Consider the following 11934-nt stretch of genomic DNA (forward strand, 5'->3'; position numbering starts at 1 on the left):
CTGTTCAGGAATAAAAGAAACAACTGTAATTTGATCAAAAAATAACATGCTTTACTATTTTTTCCGCTTTGATGTAAAACAGTACATCTGAAAATTTGATTGCAACAATAATTATATTTTAGCATTAAAGATATCATTTTGAATGAAAAGCTTGTACATACTGATGGATTAACCATCGCAGAAATATAAAAAAAAAAAAAAAAAAAATGTTGATGAGCAAAAACTTAACACTGGCTTATGGTCTTATAAATTTGTAAAGCTCTGTTGAACAAAGAACCAAAGCAGAATAATGTTTAATGAATTTTTTGTGCAAAGCCACAAGAAGGTTTCTCTTTGATTCAAAAAGTTTAAAGATTAGGGTTTAACTCTTTAAAAAGGTTGATATGATATTTTTTTTGTCATGTCATGTCTTGTCACGTTTTGGTTAGATTCAGTGTTTCGTTATTGTGTCTGTGAAGTGATCCTACTGTAAATCAAAATAACCTCTCACGGTCAATACAGATCCTTAAACCAGTTTCATTTCCCTCTGGCACTGATGTAAAAATAATCTGATGAACTTTTTTTCCCCACACATTTTTATGTTTAATTCTCTTTTTTTCATACTTCGCCAAAAAAGTAGATATAGAATGATGTAGATTCATGAAAGCGATCTATAGTGAATAATAATTAAAAATAATAAAATATAATTTAGATATATTAAGCAGAAAGTTGCATTCTTAGGGAGGAGCTGAAGGAAGTTGAGTAATGGGGGTCAACACACTAGGGGGAAGAATGGGAGAAGTGATGTCTGTCCCTGAATAGCACCAAGAGTTTTATTATTTAGAGAGGAGCAGAGGATATGAGTGCGTAGGTCAAGTATGGCCACAGCCCTGGGAACCAGTTAAATGGAGAGATCGGTTTAACAACCAGTGAAGAAGATGAAAAGGCTGTACAACTCTGCATCAGGGAGCACTTAATAATAATAATGATAATGATAATAATAATAATATGATAATATAGCACTTTTAAAAACAGAAGTTTACAAAGTGCTTTAACAGCAGGAACATACAAACAAACACAAGCATCACACATGAAACACAAGCTTCGACCCGTATGAACCCAGGCAATACAAGAACCATGCAATATAAAATAAGAATGAGAGCCTAAGGACCAAGATAAAAGATTAAATTATCAATCTATGGGAAAAATAAAACAAAAATAAAATAAAGTAGATAAAAGACAAAAAGGGGTTGGGAGCAAAGAACAGGACAGCAGGTATTAAAAGGACAATGTTAAGAGAGTTAATAAAATAGTGAAGCAATGAACTGATAATAAAAGTGATGATAAAATAATAAACAAGAAATAAAACAGTAAAACTAAGGTAAGATTAAAAAAAAAGAGATAAAAGATAAGACTTGTTTTTGAAAATGCCTGGCTACGTGTGGATATGGGGATAATAACCCGCTGTATTTTTTAGTAAAATTCTTGAGCGCAATATTTCATACACTAAACCACATTATGTAATTATTTCTTGTTGCATGCAGGAACCCACATTTTGTAATAAGTGATGCAATATGTAAGAACTCATAGCATAATGCGACAAAATTTATTGCATATTGCGTCCAAGAATTTTACTGCAAAATGCGGCATTAGGCATGGGGTTGCTAGGCGCCGCCCTGTTGGCTATGGCTGCCTTTTGCAGCAGCTCTCTCTTCTTTGTCTGTTTCTTGTGATTTTTTTACGTCTCTTTTTACGTAGTCTTCGTATTTGGAGTGGATCATTACTTTGTACGGCTCATTTGTTGGTCATGGACACCAAACTTTTTATGGCTTCAGTGATATTTTTAATACTTTTGCTCCTGTGTTTGTCTGGAGATCCTATCTGTAACCATGGCTGCATTGTTTACATGTGAACTCAGTTTTTAACAGTCTGTATCATGTCAGTGCTAAGTGGTGCAAGGCCTGGTGTCTTCCCATAAGGTGAGGAGACGGAGGTTTGGACGACGTGCTGGTTCTTAGGTGTGAGCTAAGAAGTGACTACATGGACCTGTCCTTCCATCCATCGTTATTGGGAACGTAAGATCTATCTCCAATAAGATGGATGAGCTAGCTGTGCTAAAACAGCAACAAAGGGAATACCAGAAGGCAGAGTAGCATCATGCTATTCAAAGACATGGCTAAAGGAGCTAACATCAGACACCAACACCATGTTGGAAGAGCTTCACCTGCTGTGAGCAGACAGGATCCAGGAGACAGAGACTGAACAGACTGCTGAAGAAGCTCAGTCCTGGACCCTGTGGAGGTGGAGGCTGGCTGAACTGGAGAATGATGGACAAGTCATCATCATCTATTTTCTTATGGACCTTTTTACACTTTCTTACTTTTGTTTTCTTAATTACTGCTGTGACTTCAATTTCGTTGTACTTGTTAAAATGACAAAGTTCTGATCAATTCTCTTCTATTATTACATAATAAGGTGAAAATTTATTGCATCATTACATATTACGTTATTGCATAATGTGGTGTTACATATAAAAAATCACTACAAGACCCTTTCCAAAAACATTAGCAGGGCTGGACATGCTATTGTTGTATTATCAACAAAGATCCCACATCAAGACAAGATAAGGGTTTTAATCTTGTTTTAATCCACCATGAGGAGAGCATTTGCAGCATTTAGCATCTTACAGTAGGAAGGATGAACATCCTCTACGAAACCCAGAACCAGAGTTGTGTTAAACAGACATATATATATAGGAAAAAATCAAAGAGAGACCAGGGCATCATTAAGAAGACACTGCTCAGCTAAACTGAAAAAGAAAAACTGCATTAGAGACTGCACAAGCCTCAATGTTTTAAAAGTAAACTGGAATTATGGCTCAAGGAAAAATAAACATGTGATCACTGATTTAATCCTCTGCATCCACTGCATCAAACTGAAGAAAATGAAATATGATTTTAAATGTTTCATGGGCTGTTGTTGAGTAAATATTGTTTAAAAGCCAGAACACCTGTTTTATCTTTTGTATTGCATGTTCGTTTTACATCTTCCTGATCAGGGACCACAGATGAAAACTGGCTAAATCTGGCCTGACAGTGTTCTTGTTTTTCATGGTCCCTGTCAAATGTTTTTTTGTTTTAAATGTGTCAATAAGTTTTTCAAATAAATACTGGACAAAAAAATTTGTTTTCAACTGTAAAAGACTTTGTTAGAAATCCAACTTGTCTGTTCAAAACCACACTGATAAAAAGAGTTATTGCACACAGAACTTTCTATTCCTGTTTTATAGTAGATGAAATATTCAGACTGAAAGATACAAAAATTAAAAAAAACATACCTCAGAAGATTCACTTAAAGCACTTTGCAGCCGACACCATCCGTCCTGTTCTCAGAATACGAAATCAAAAATGAAGCCTGCTCTTCTCACTTTTTGTGAAATTTGCATGTCCAATCATGCAAGCCCTAAAATTTGATCTTGAATACGTTTACTGATATCAAAACTATGACTTCAACTCGCCTGCGACTGTAGGCATGTGGTTGAACGCTCTCTCACTTCCTCTATTGATGTTATTACTGATAGTAAGAAGAAGCAGGGTCTGAAAAGTCTTTAAACTGGCACACAGAAGCTCGCACTTCCTGTTCTTATTCAGAGTGAATGCTATGAGTTTTTGTGTTTCTCAAACTCGTTGGGAGTAAAAAAAAAGCGTCACAACATTTCTAAAGTGGCGTAGAAATTGTTTTTATTCAGCAAAATAGCAAACCTCTCATAAACAGGAAACAACAAGACACAGTTCACTTCCCCTCCCCAAGAGCAACAGCGACTACCTTCTCAGCATCAGCAGCCATTTCATCGATGGCGCCATTTAAAGCTTGGAGCATCGCCGCGAAAGAGCGGCTGACAGAGCGGGCGTGCCGAGGCATCGCCATCTCCACTAACTTTGATGAAACTGTCGCCAGTTCCTTTTCTGCCGCTGCCAGACGCTTCTTCACCTCACCCTTCGTGACCTCCACTGACAGCTCACAAGTCCGCAGCCCCTTCAGCCGCGTGGGCTCGATACCTCGCTGCCGGGCCAGACGCTCAACAGATTCATTGTCCAGGCACAGAGAGAGCTGGGCTTTGGTCAGAATCCGCATGGCGACACTCGAGTCCACCATAGAGGCCACAAAGGGAACAGGAATGGCGGACACGCCACCGGATAGTGATGCAGCAGCCCATACAAGAGCTTTAAATGCATCTTTTTTCTGGGTGACCAGGGTGGGTGTGAGCGTAGGAAGAGCCAAGAGGAGGGCGTTGGCTCTGATTTCTGGAAGGTCTCTCCCCATGTCCTCCAGCAGATCAGGAAAGTCAAACTTCTCTAGAGTGGAGGGTCTCACCAGGTAGACCTTCAGGTGAGCCACACCCTCTGATTTCAGCGTCTCCATACTGGCTTTCCTCTTCTCCTCCAGGCCTTTTTCTGTGTCTGTATCTGTGGCTAAGAGAATAAAATACACAATTTGTCTCTGTGAAGACCGGGCCTCGAGAAACACTTTCACAGTGTTAGGATGAGGCGTTTGTGTGAACGTCATGAGGACGGCGTTGTAGCGGAAGAACTTGACTCTTTCCAAGTATCCTTCCGGTTCAAAGGGGGTCGCTGAAGGGACCGCTGGAAGATCCCACAGCCGGAAATCCGGATGTTTGGGATTAGGGTAGCTTGCCAACTCTTCTGGGGCAACAGGAGACGGAGACGGAGCTGCTCCTTCATCCTCAGGCCCAAGGCCACTGAGGGAGTTTATTAAGGTGGTCTTTCTGTCTTCACGGTCCCCCAGCACGGCTAAGTTGATCCTGCTGATCAGGAGATCTTCCACTGCATCCTTGACATCTGATAACTTATTGTTGTCTATGGACTCTTTGAGGGTCTCCAGGAGGTTGAGGCTTTTGAGAACATCAGCCATCCCTGTGAAGAGATGAGAGTCTGAGATACAGACCAAACCAGAAGTATCATACAAACACAAATATTATCAAGTCAAGCATCAAAACTTGACCATATCATACTTTTTAGTGGTTGAAACTTGTAAGAGATGACAAATCATGAAGAAGAAATGAAACAAATTGATTATAAATAGAAAAAAAATCTCAAAAAAGAAACTGGAACTGAAAATGTCCTTCCTTGCACAAGAAAAATGCTTCCTCTGCACATTCATGGATCATCTTTGTTTCTTTTTTAAAGCTTAAATCAAATATTTGCTACTTTTAAGCTAAAAAAAACTGAACAGCAAAAACTCACCTGTGGATGTGGGTGGTTGAAATATTTTCCCCTGAGTTGTAAGCAATGACTCTCTTGTAGTCATGAAGCAGCGACAGAGTCAGCGTGATCTATTTAAAGTGTCTGCTCCTCCAGTGGAACACGGTAATCCTGTTAGCTTAGCCTTAATCCACGTTCACTTTCAGCACATGCATGCAGTGTGAAGAGCTGGTTCACGCAGAAGCCGGACGGAGACTGACACATGTTTGCAGGAACAACAAACAAACAAACAAACACTCACATTATTTTATCAAGACAAATTTATTTATTCGTTTTTTATTTTCCACACAACTTACATTAACTTCATGACTGATCGTCAGCAGAAAGCAAAATAAAGGATGAATAAAGAAGAGTGATCTCAATCAGCTTATGTGCTGTATTCATCCACTCCTCTTCTTTTCTTAAGCTTTGTACTCTGTATCTATTAAAATGATATATTTAAAAACAAACAAAAAAAAAAAAAACGTCCATGTTCATCCTTATGACTTACAATGCTAACAAAGGCAAAGAACTTCTGCACATTGATTTGGTTTGAAGCGCTCATGTCATCACTTTTAAGTGAGAATTAACCACTGTTATTTCAGGGTTTTGACCAATCAGATTTGAGTATTACATACATTACCTATTGCTCCCACAACTCCTCAGACACATGTTTTGGTTGGCCTCCTGCACCATTTTTACCACCTTAGAAACAGTCTGTCAAACCCTCATGCTTTGTAAGTTCACCATACTCCCTGGTGCCACCTTAAAATTTATCAGTGAATTTAACTAAAACCCTTACAGGGCAAGATAATCCATTGTCTTTTATATATACAGTATATATAAAAAGTCAACTACTCGCCTCAGCAATAAGAACAGATCAGCACAGTTGTTTATGTCTGTTTACAAACCAGTACTTTCTTTACTCTCTGCTCCCTGTTCATGTTGATAGCCACCACAATCACTCACCCTCACTCATGGCTCACCTTCCAAATATTTGCACAGTTAGGAAAATCTATTCTTTTTTTTTTTTTGGCTTTTAAAAATTTTGGAATTTGCAAAAGCTTTAAAATGACTAGACTAATACCACTGAGGCATTTCTGAGTTAAGATATTTTTTTTTACCTTTGTTAATGATTTGATTGATTGCTTTTATCTATCATGTTGCTAATTCTTGTCTTTACACCAATTAATTTATGAGTTGTGTGTTTTTTTGTCTTCTTTTGTTTGTTGGTTTGTTTGTCTTCTTAATACCTCCCCTTCTTTTCCAGTTCATTGTAAATGCCTGATTTTATTTCCCTGTGCTACATTGTTATCCATAGCTTGCTACCATTGCAAATGAGAGTTTCCTTGACTGTGTTTTTAGAGGAATCGAATGAAATAAATAATGATGATGATGATGATGATGATGATGATGATGATGATGATGATGATGATGATGATGATGATGATGAAAAACCTAACTGATTTAATTTAGGTTTCATTTCAAACGATATGGTACCAATGCCCTGCACCTGACATCTGTACTCAATAGTAACAATTTTTATCACTTTCATGTGTGTTTATGTGGTAAAAAATATCAAGTTGTTTAATTATAAAATCTCAAAGTTTTTCACTTGAACATATTCATTCCTCAATGCATAACCTTGCAATGCTAATCTGCCACACTCTCACAGTCAGAAGGATGTGTTTAGGTACCTCATCATGGTACCGTTTGATTTCACATGAGTCAGTACTCAGTACTACAGATGGAGTTCAGTCAGTACCTTTAAAAGTACCTAACTCAGTGCCCATTTCTAATTCAGGTGTGAATACTTATTTATTAATCTTACAACACAAAATCTGAAGAAAAAAAAACTAACACCTTAAAACAGTTTCATTTTCTTTTCTTTAAAAATGAACTTGAATATGACTTTACAGTTTCATACAAATGATGAAAAGAAATCATTTCAATAAAGAGGAACCAAGCAGTATCGAGAGTTGAGGGGGTGGGGTTGCGTACTGTCAGGGGGGACCTCAGAACTCAAGCTGCAGTCTTTCTCCCTTTCATCTCTTTACAGAAGAAGAAGCCACTATGCAAATGTGGTTGGTGTTACAGCTGCTATTTTGGGCAAACATCCCCCTGAACGCTTTCCTGTCACACAACAGGAAACAGCGTTGTGAATTCACATTGTTTGCCACCAATTTACTGAACATGAGTTCATTGCAAGAAGAAAGAAAACAGTCTGGATTCAGGATCTAGGAATGGCTTCAGTGGCTGATCATAAAAAATGTAGAAAGTCTGGTTGATCACATTTTGTGACAGTTAATCTGTCAAAGATGCACCGTACTGTGATGGTTTTATCATACTTTACTTTTATTGTTGAATTGTTTTATTGGAGAGTTTTGAATTCTGAGTTGTGCTGTGGATAAGTTTGGTCTTAACCCAGGAACAAGCAAGCCTGGTCATTGTGCTAAGCTAACTGATTGTTAGTTTTAGGATCTTTTATACTACCTTTTACTAAGTACCCCTCACTCTAGCTTGCAATTAGGGCGGAGCTCAATATCAGCATGCTATTGGCTGAGTTCAACATTTAGCCCCGCCCACACAGTGCTCAGTGTTTTTACACAACCATGTCAATTATTCTTATTATATTCAAAATACCTGTTTTCACTAACTGAAATTAGGAATTTTGAGGAGTGTAGATTCAAACATTGAGCTTGACCTCAACAGGTAACCTCTGTTACCTTTATCTGAATCATGATCACCTGAAATTGTCAGACTCAAAGAGATGGGTGATTTAGGAACTGGAAACAGAAATATACAAATAGCAAGAATTCATCATTTCATAATAAACAACTGCAGTAAATAATGGAAAATTTATGCTTCTATGTTGCTTTCACTCTTCTCCATAAGGTCATCCACGGTGGAATACACACCCTCACCCCCTTCACACTCCCCTTTCTCCTCATCCTTTCCCATCACCTCCTCCTCCTCTTTCCCCTCTGCATCTTGTCTTAACTTTTCTTTTTTAATTTCAGCGTACTCTGTCTCAGTGGTTTCTGTCTTTGCAGGGGTCTTTCCTTTGATCCTGGAGAAATCAAGGTTGGAATAGTCCCCATCTGCTTTATCTGCTGCCACATCGCTTGTTCCTGCGGTTGCCTCGGGGTCAAAAGCCTGACCGTTCTCCACAGCATGACCATCAGCTATCTGTAGGATTCAACATAGAAGTGATAAAGGTCAGATATCTACTTATACAACATCAGTAACTGGCATTAACCTCCATAAATAATCACAAAATCCACTCAATTCAAGCTGCTATAGGAACTGTTCATCTAGATGTAATTTTCATTTCTACCACTAGATGTCAGAAAAGTTCCTAATGCTACATGTCAGGGCTCTTACCATAGACTGTAAAAACAAGTGTTTTTAGTCTGATATAAAAAGAAAGAAAGAAAGAAAGAAAGAAAGAAAGAAAGAAAGAAAGAAAGAAAGAAAGAAAGAAAGAAAGAAAGAAAGAAAGAAAGAAACTTACTAAAGGATCCTCTTGACTTGTCACCATCTCCAGGGTCTCTGCTAGATCCACACTCCTCTGTTTGTTCCTGATGAGTGTTTTCATGAAGCAAAAGCAACATTTTATGGGCTGTAACTACCTTTTTAGCACATTTGAACTCCCCATATATGCAGGATAAACATTTTAGATATTGTTTTCATCATGCCTCATATTTATGAGATACAAATATATTTAAGGAGAGCCTTTAAAGTTATCAAACATGACAATAGAAAAACATAAATAAGGATTCAGACTGTACCTGTGGCATTTTCTCACTGAACAGCAAATAATTGCTGACAGGAGAGCACCAACCAAAAATGCAACGATCATTTCCAGTCGTGTAATAAATCTAAACAATTTCATGTTTTCACCTGAAATAAAAAAGAAAACATCAGTCTATGATCACTGTTTGAATCAAAGCTTATTCAGAAAAGAAAAATCAAAAGGTGAGTTTTTACCTTCCTCTACTTCTTGCTCAGCTGGCTTAATGACAAGTTTCTCAGTTACATTTCCATTTTTATTGCTGCTGACACACTCAACAGAAGTGTAACTGTGTCTTTCTACAGGCAGGACGAAGGTGCTGTTGACTGTGTGGTTCGACACAGTGATGATGATGGAGTATCCCGTTTGGTTCTCCAACAGGGGCCATTCGATGGTTGGTAAGGGAAACCCTTTGCTGAAACACGTACAGGTGAGAAACTCAGAGTGACTTTTGCACCCAGAGCTGTTGAGGATCTTTGAAAACACTGCAAAAAGAGAATAATGATACTGATAAGGGAGTTGGTAGGAGAGCATTGCATGTTGGATGAAGAGTCTCAAACTACTGTCCATTTTAGATTTATTCACATCTACTGAATAAAAGTGAAGCGCAACCAACCAGCTGCTGGTACATCCACAAATCCATTCAACTTAGGCGTTCAAGTAAACCAGCCTACTCTTGCTGGTGGCGGTACTCAACATTTCCAATTTTTGTTACTTTTTTGTGTTTATGTGGTAAAAAAATATCAATGTGTTTAATAATAAAATGTTTTTTGTTTTTTTGTTTTTTTATTTCACATATTTATTCTTATTAATATGACCTTGCAATGCTGTGTTCATGTCCGGCATGGAAAATCGCCTACTGTTCCACTCCCTCACAGTCACAAAGATATGTTTAGGTACCAAACATAGTATCTTTTGGTTTTTCAGGAATCCATACCCGGCACTTAAAAGTACCTAATTCAGTACCCATCCCTAGCCACAAGACAGGGTTCACTGATACGGGTCAGCAGCCTACAGCAGGGCTTACACAGAGACACACAACCATTCACACAACCACTCACACCTACGGGGACTTTCAACCGCGCTTCCACCAAGCAGACCGGTTCGGTTAGTCTCGGTACGGCGCGCATTTTGTGGCGTTTCCACTGACTTATCCCGGGACAGATCCCCAAAACCCAAGATGAGCCGGCCTACTTCTTTTGGACCCTTCCGTATGGGTGCCAGACTGAACCGATCCGCTTTTGGAAGGTGGAGCAACAACCCTGCAGACCGTTGATTGGTCAAAAGAATCATCACTTGCATTTCTCCTGGCAGCACACAGACTTCTCTGAAACAAAGCTTGATTGCACTTTGTAACAAAGAGCCACATGCCAATCACAGAGAGGACGAAATGCTGCATGTCTTCCATCTATGCTCTTTGTTTACTGTGCTGTGCTTTTCTTCTTTGTTGGATTTATTAGCGGGGTAGGCTGCTACAGCGTCACGCTATTGTTCAAAAGCTGCGGCTTTTGGCATCCGGCTTACTCCCATACCAGAGCCATACCTCCAGATAAAACTAATTGCAGGCAGGTAATTAATTCTCTTTGATGAGAGCGGCTGAGGATGTAAATTAGTAGTGCTACTAAGGTGCAGTGTGTAACAATGAACAGAACAGACTTGTGTTTCTAAGACAAATGTGCATAAATGTGCTTGAATTAGTGAATTAACAAAAATACCCAAATATAATTCATGTCTTGTGGGGTTTTTTTGTTTGTTTGTTTGTTTGTTTTCTTTCATTTTTTTTTCACTGGTCAGAATATAAACATGGAGAAGAAGAAAGAGGATGTCATAAAAATAAGATGTTGTGTAGATCAACGATTTGGATAGTACAAGCTTAGCAAATTTAAAATTAACCCAAATATTTTAAGTTGTTAGTTCTTTTTTATGAGTAAACAGAATTTCAAAATTCTCTGACCAAAAAAAATGTACTTTGTACTTACATCCCACTGTTACTTTCACTCTCTTCTTAAGGGTGCTGTTCAGATGTTTTGCAGTACAGCTGTACAGTCCTGAATGGTTTGATGTCACCTCAGAGATGGAAAGTGTGGCTGATCCAGTGTTACTTGTCAGGTTTTTGTCAGAGCCAGGTTTACTCCATGTGACAACAGACGGGGGGAAACTGTTCACACTGCAGTTCAGGTTCAGAGGATCACCCACCGTCACATCTGTTTGTCCTGTGATTTTAGGTTTCCCGACATCTTGGAGACAAAGTTTGGAGAAAGTATGAGCAAAGTCCCACAGTATTCAGGTATTCAGTCTCACTACAAACCTCATTTACCGGGCAGTGTTTTTATGTGATAACATGTTAATCTATGATGAGTTACTCTGGCGTAAGTTATGTCACAATTTCCTGTTTTATTTTGTAGATTTGACCTTTATGTTATCGAGTCTGTCTTTACTTCCTGTCCGTCTTCCTCATTTTTAATCAAATTTGTGTGTATTGTCACCGTCATTTTTCCTGTTTTATTTTTCAACTTGATATTCTTTGTGTGTCATGTTTTGTGTTAGTTTCTTTTCTTATTTTTCCTTCTCTTTGGTTAGTTTCACCTGTGCTTTGTGATCCCACTTTCTGCTGTCTGTCTTTTTGTCAAACATCCAGTGCTTTTTGTTATTTTCCTGTAGATCCTCTGCGTTAGATTCAATTTTTTTTTCCTTAAAAGCGTAAGTTTTTGTCTGACTTTTCTGTTTGTGCTCATCTTTTCAGTCCATGCGTTTCCTTCCACCCGTGTTTCACAATCAAACATGACATCATCTACTGTGTTTTAGACACGAGGCTCAAATTTGAGGCTGTGTAGTAAAGATAAACGCAAAAGGTTTTCAGAGACATCTCAATATCTTCACAAGGATGTTCTGCAGTTTTAA

General features: G+C 38.4%; 2 protein-coding genes across 2 annotated transcripts in view; both read right to left on the reverse strand.

Moving 5' to 3' along the window:
• Window positions 1-3771: 3771 nt before the first annotated feature.
• irgq2 (immunity-related GTPase family, q2) lies at window positions 3772-5348 on the reverse strand. Its single transcript, XM_074682633.1, has 2 exons — window positions 5244-5348; window positions 3772-4913 (listed from the first exon to the last, which is right to left on the reverse strand). The coding sequence occupies exons 1-2, from the start codon at window positions 5305-5307 to the stop codon at window positions 3772-3774; spliced, it is 1206 nt and encodes a 401-aa protein (XP_074538734.1). The 5' UTR covers window positions 5308-5348.
• Window positions 5349-8099: 2751 nt separating this feature from the next.
• Window positions 8100-11934, reverse strand: part of LOC141801223 (hemicentin-1-like) — a 30528-nt gene continuing 26693 nt past the window's right edge. The window contains exons 21-25 of the mRNA XM_074684198.1: window positions 11013-11270; window positions 9231-9518; window positions 9032-9143; window positions 8755-8821; window positions 8100-8429 (exon numbers count right to left, since the gene is read on the reverse strand). Coding sequence (XP_074540299.1) covers window positions 8100-8429; window positions 8755-8821; window positions 9032-9143; window positions 9231-9518; window positions 11013-11270 — 1055 coding nt within the window. The remainder of the gene's footprint in view (window positions 8430-8754; window positions 8822-9031; window positions 9144-9230; window positions 9519-11012; window positions 11271-11934) is intronic.

Source organism: Halichoeres trimaculatus, unplaced genomic scaffold (genome assembly GCF_033239565.1).
Source record: "Halichoeres trimaculatus isolate MK-OKI-2021-1 unplaced genomic scaffold, fHalTri1.1 fHalTri1_scaffold_12, whole genome shotgun sequence".
Classification (NCBI taxonomy): domain Eukaryota; kingdom Metazoa; phylum Chordata; class Actinopteri; order Labriformes; family Labridae; genus Halichoeres; species Halichoeres trimaculatus.

Bases quoted from the DNA above. Each gene is read 5' to 3' on its own strand.
- irgq2 (XM_074682633.1), bottom strand. From the start codon at position 5,307: ATGACTACAAGAGAGTCATTGCTTACAACTCAGGGGAAAATATTTCAA. The intron at 4,914-5,243 runs GTGAGTTTTTGC...ATCTCTTCACAG, and splicing joins TCAACCACCCACATCCACAG to GGATGGCTGATGTTCTCAAA.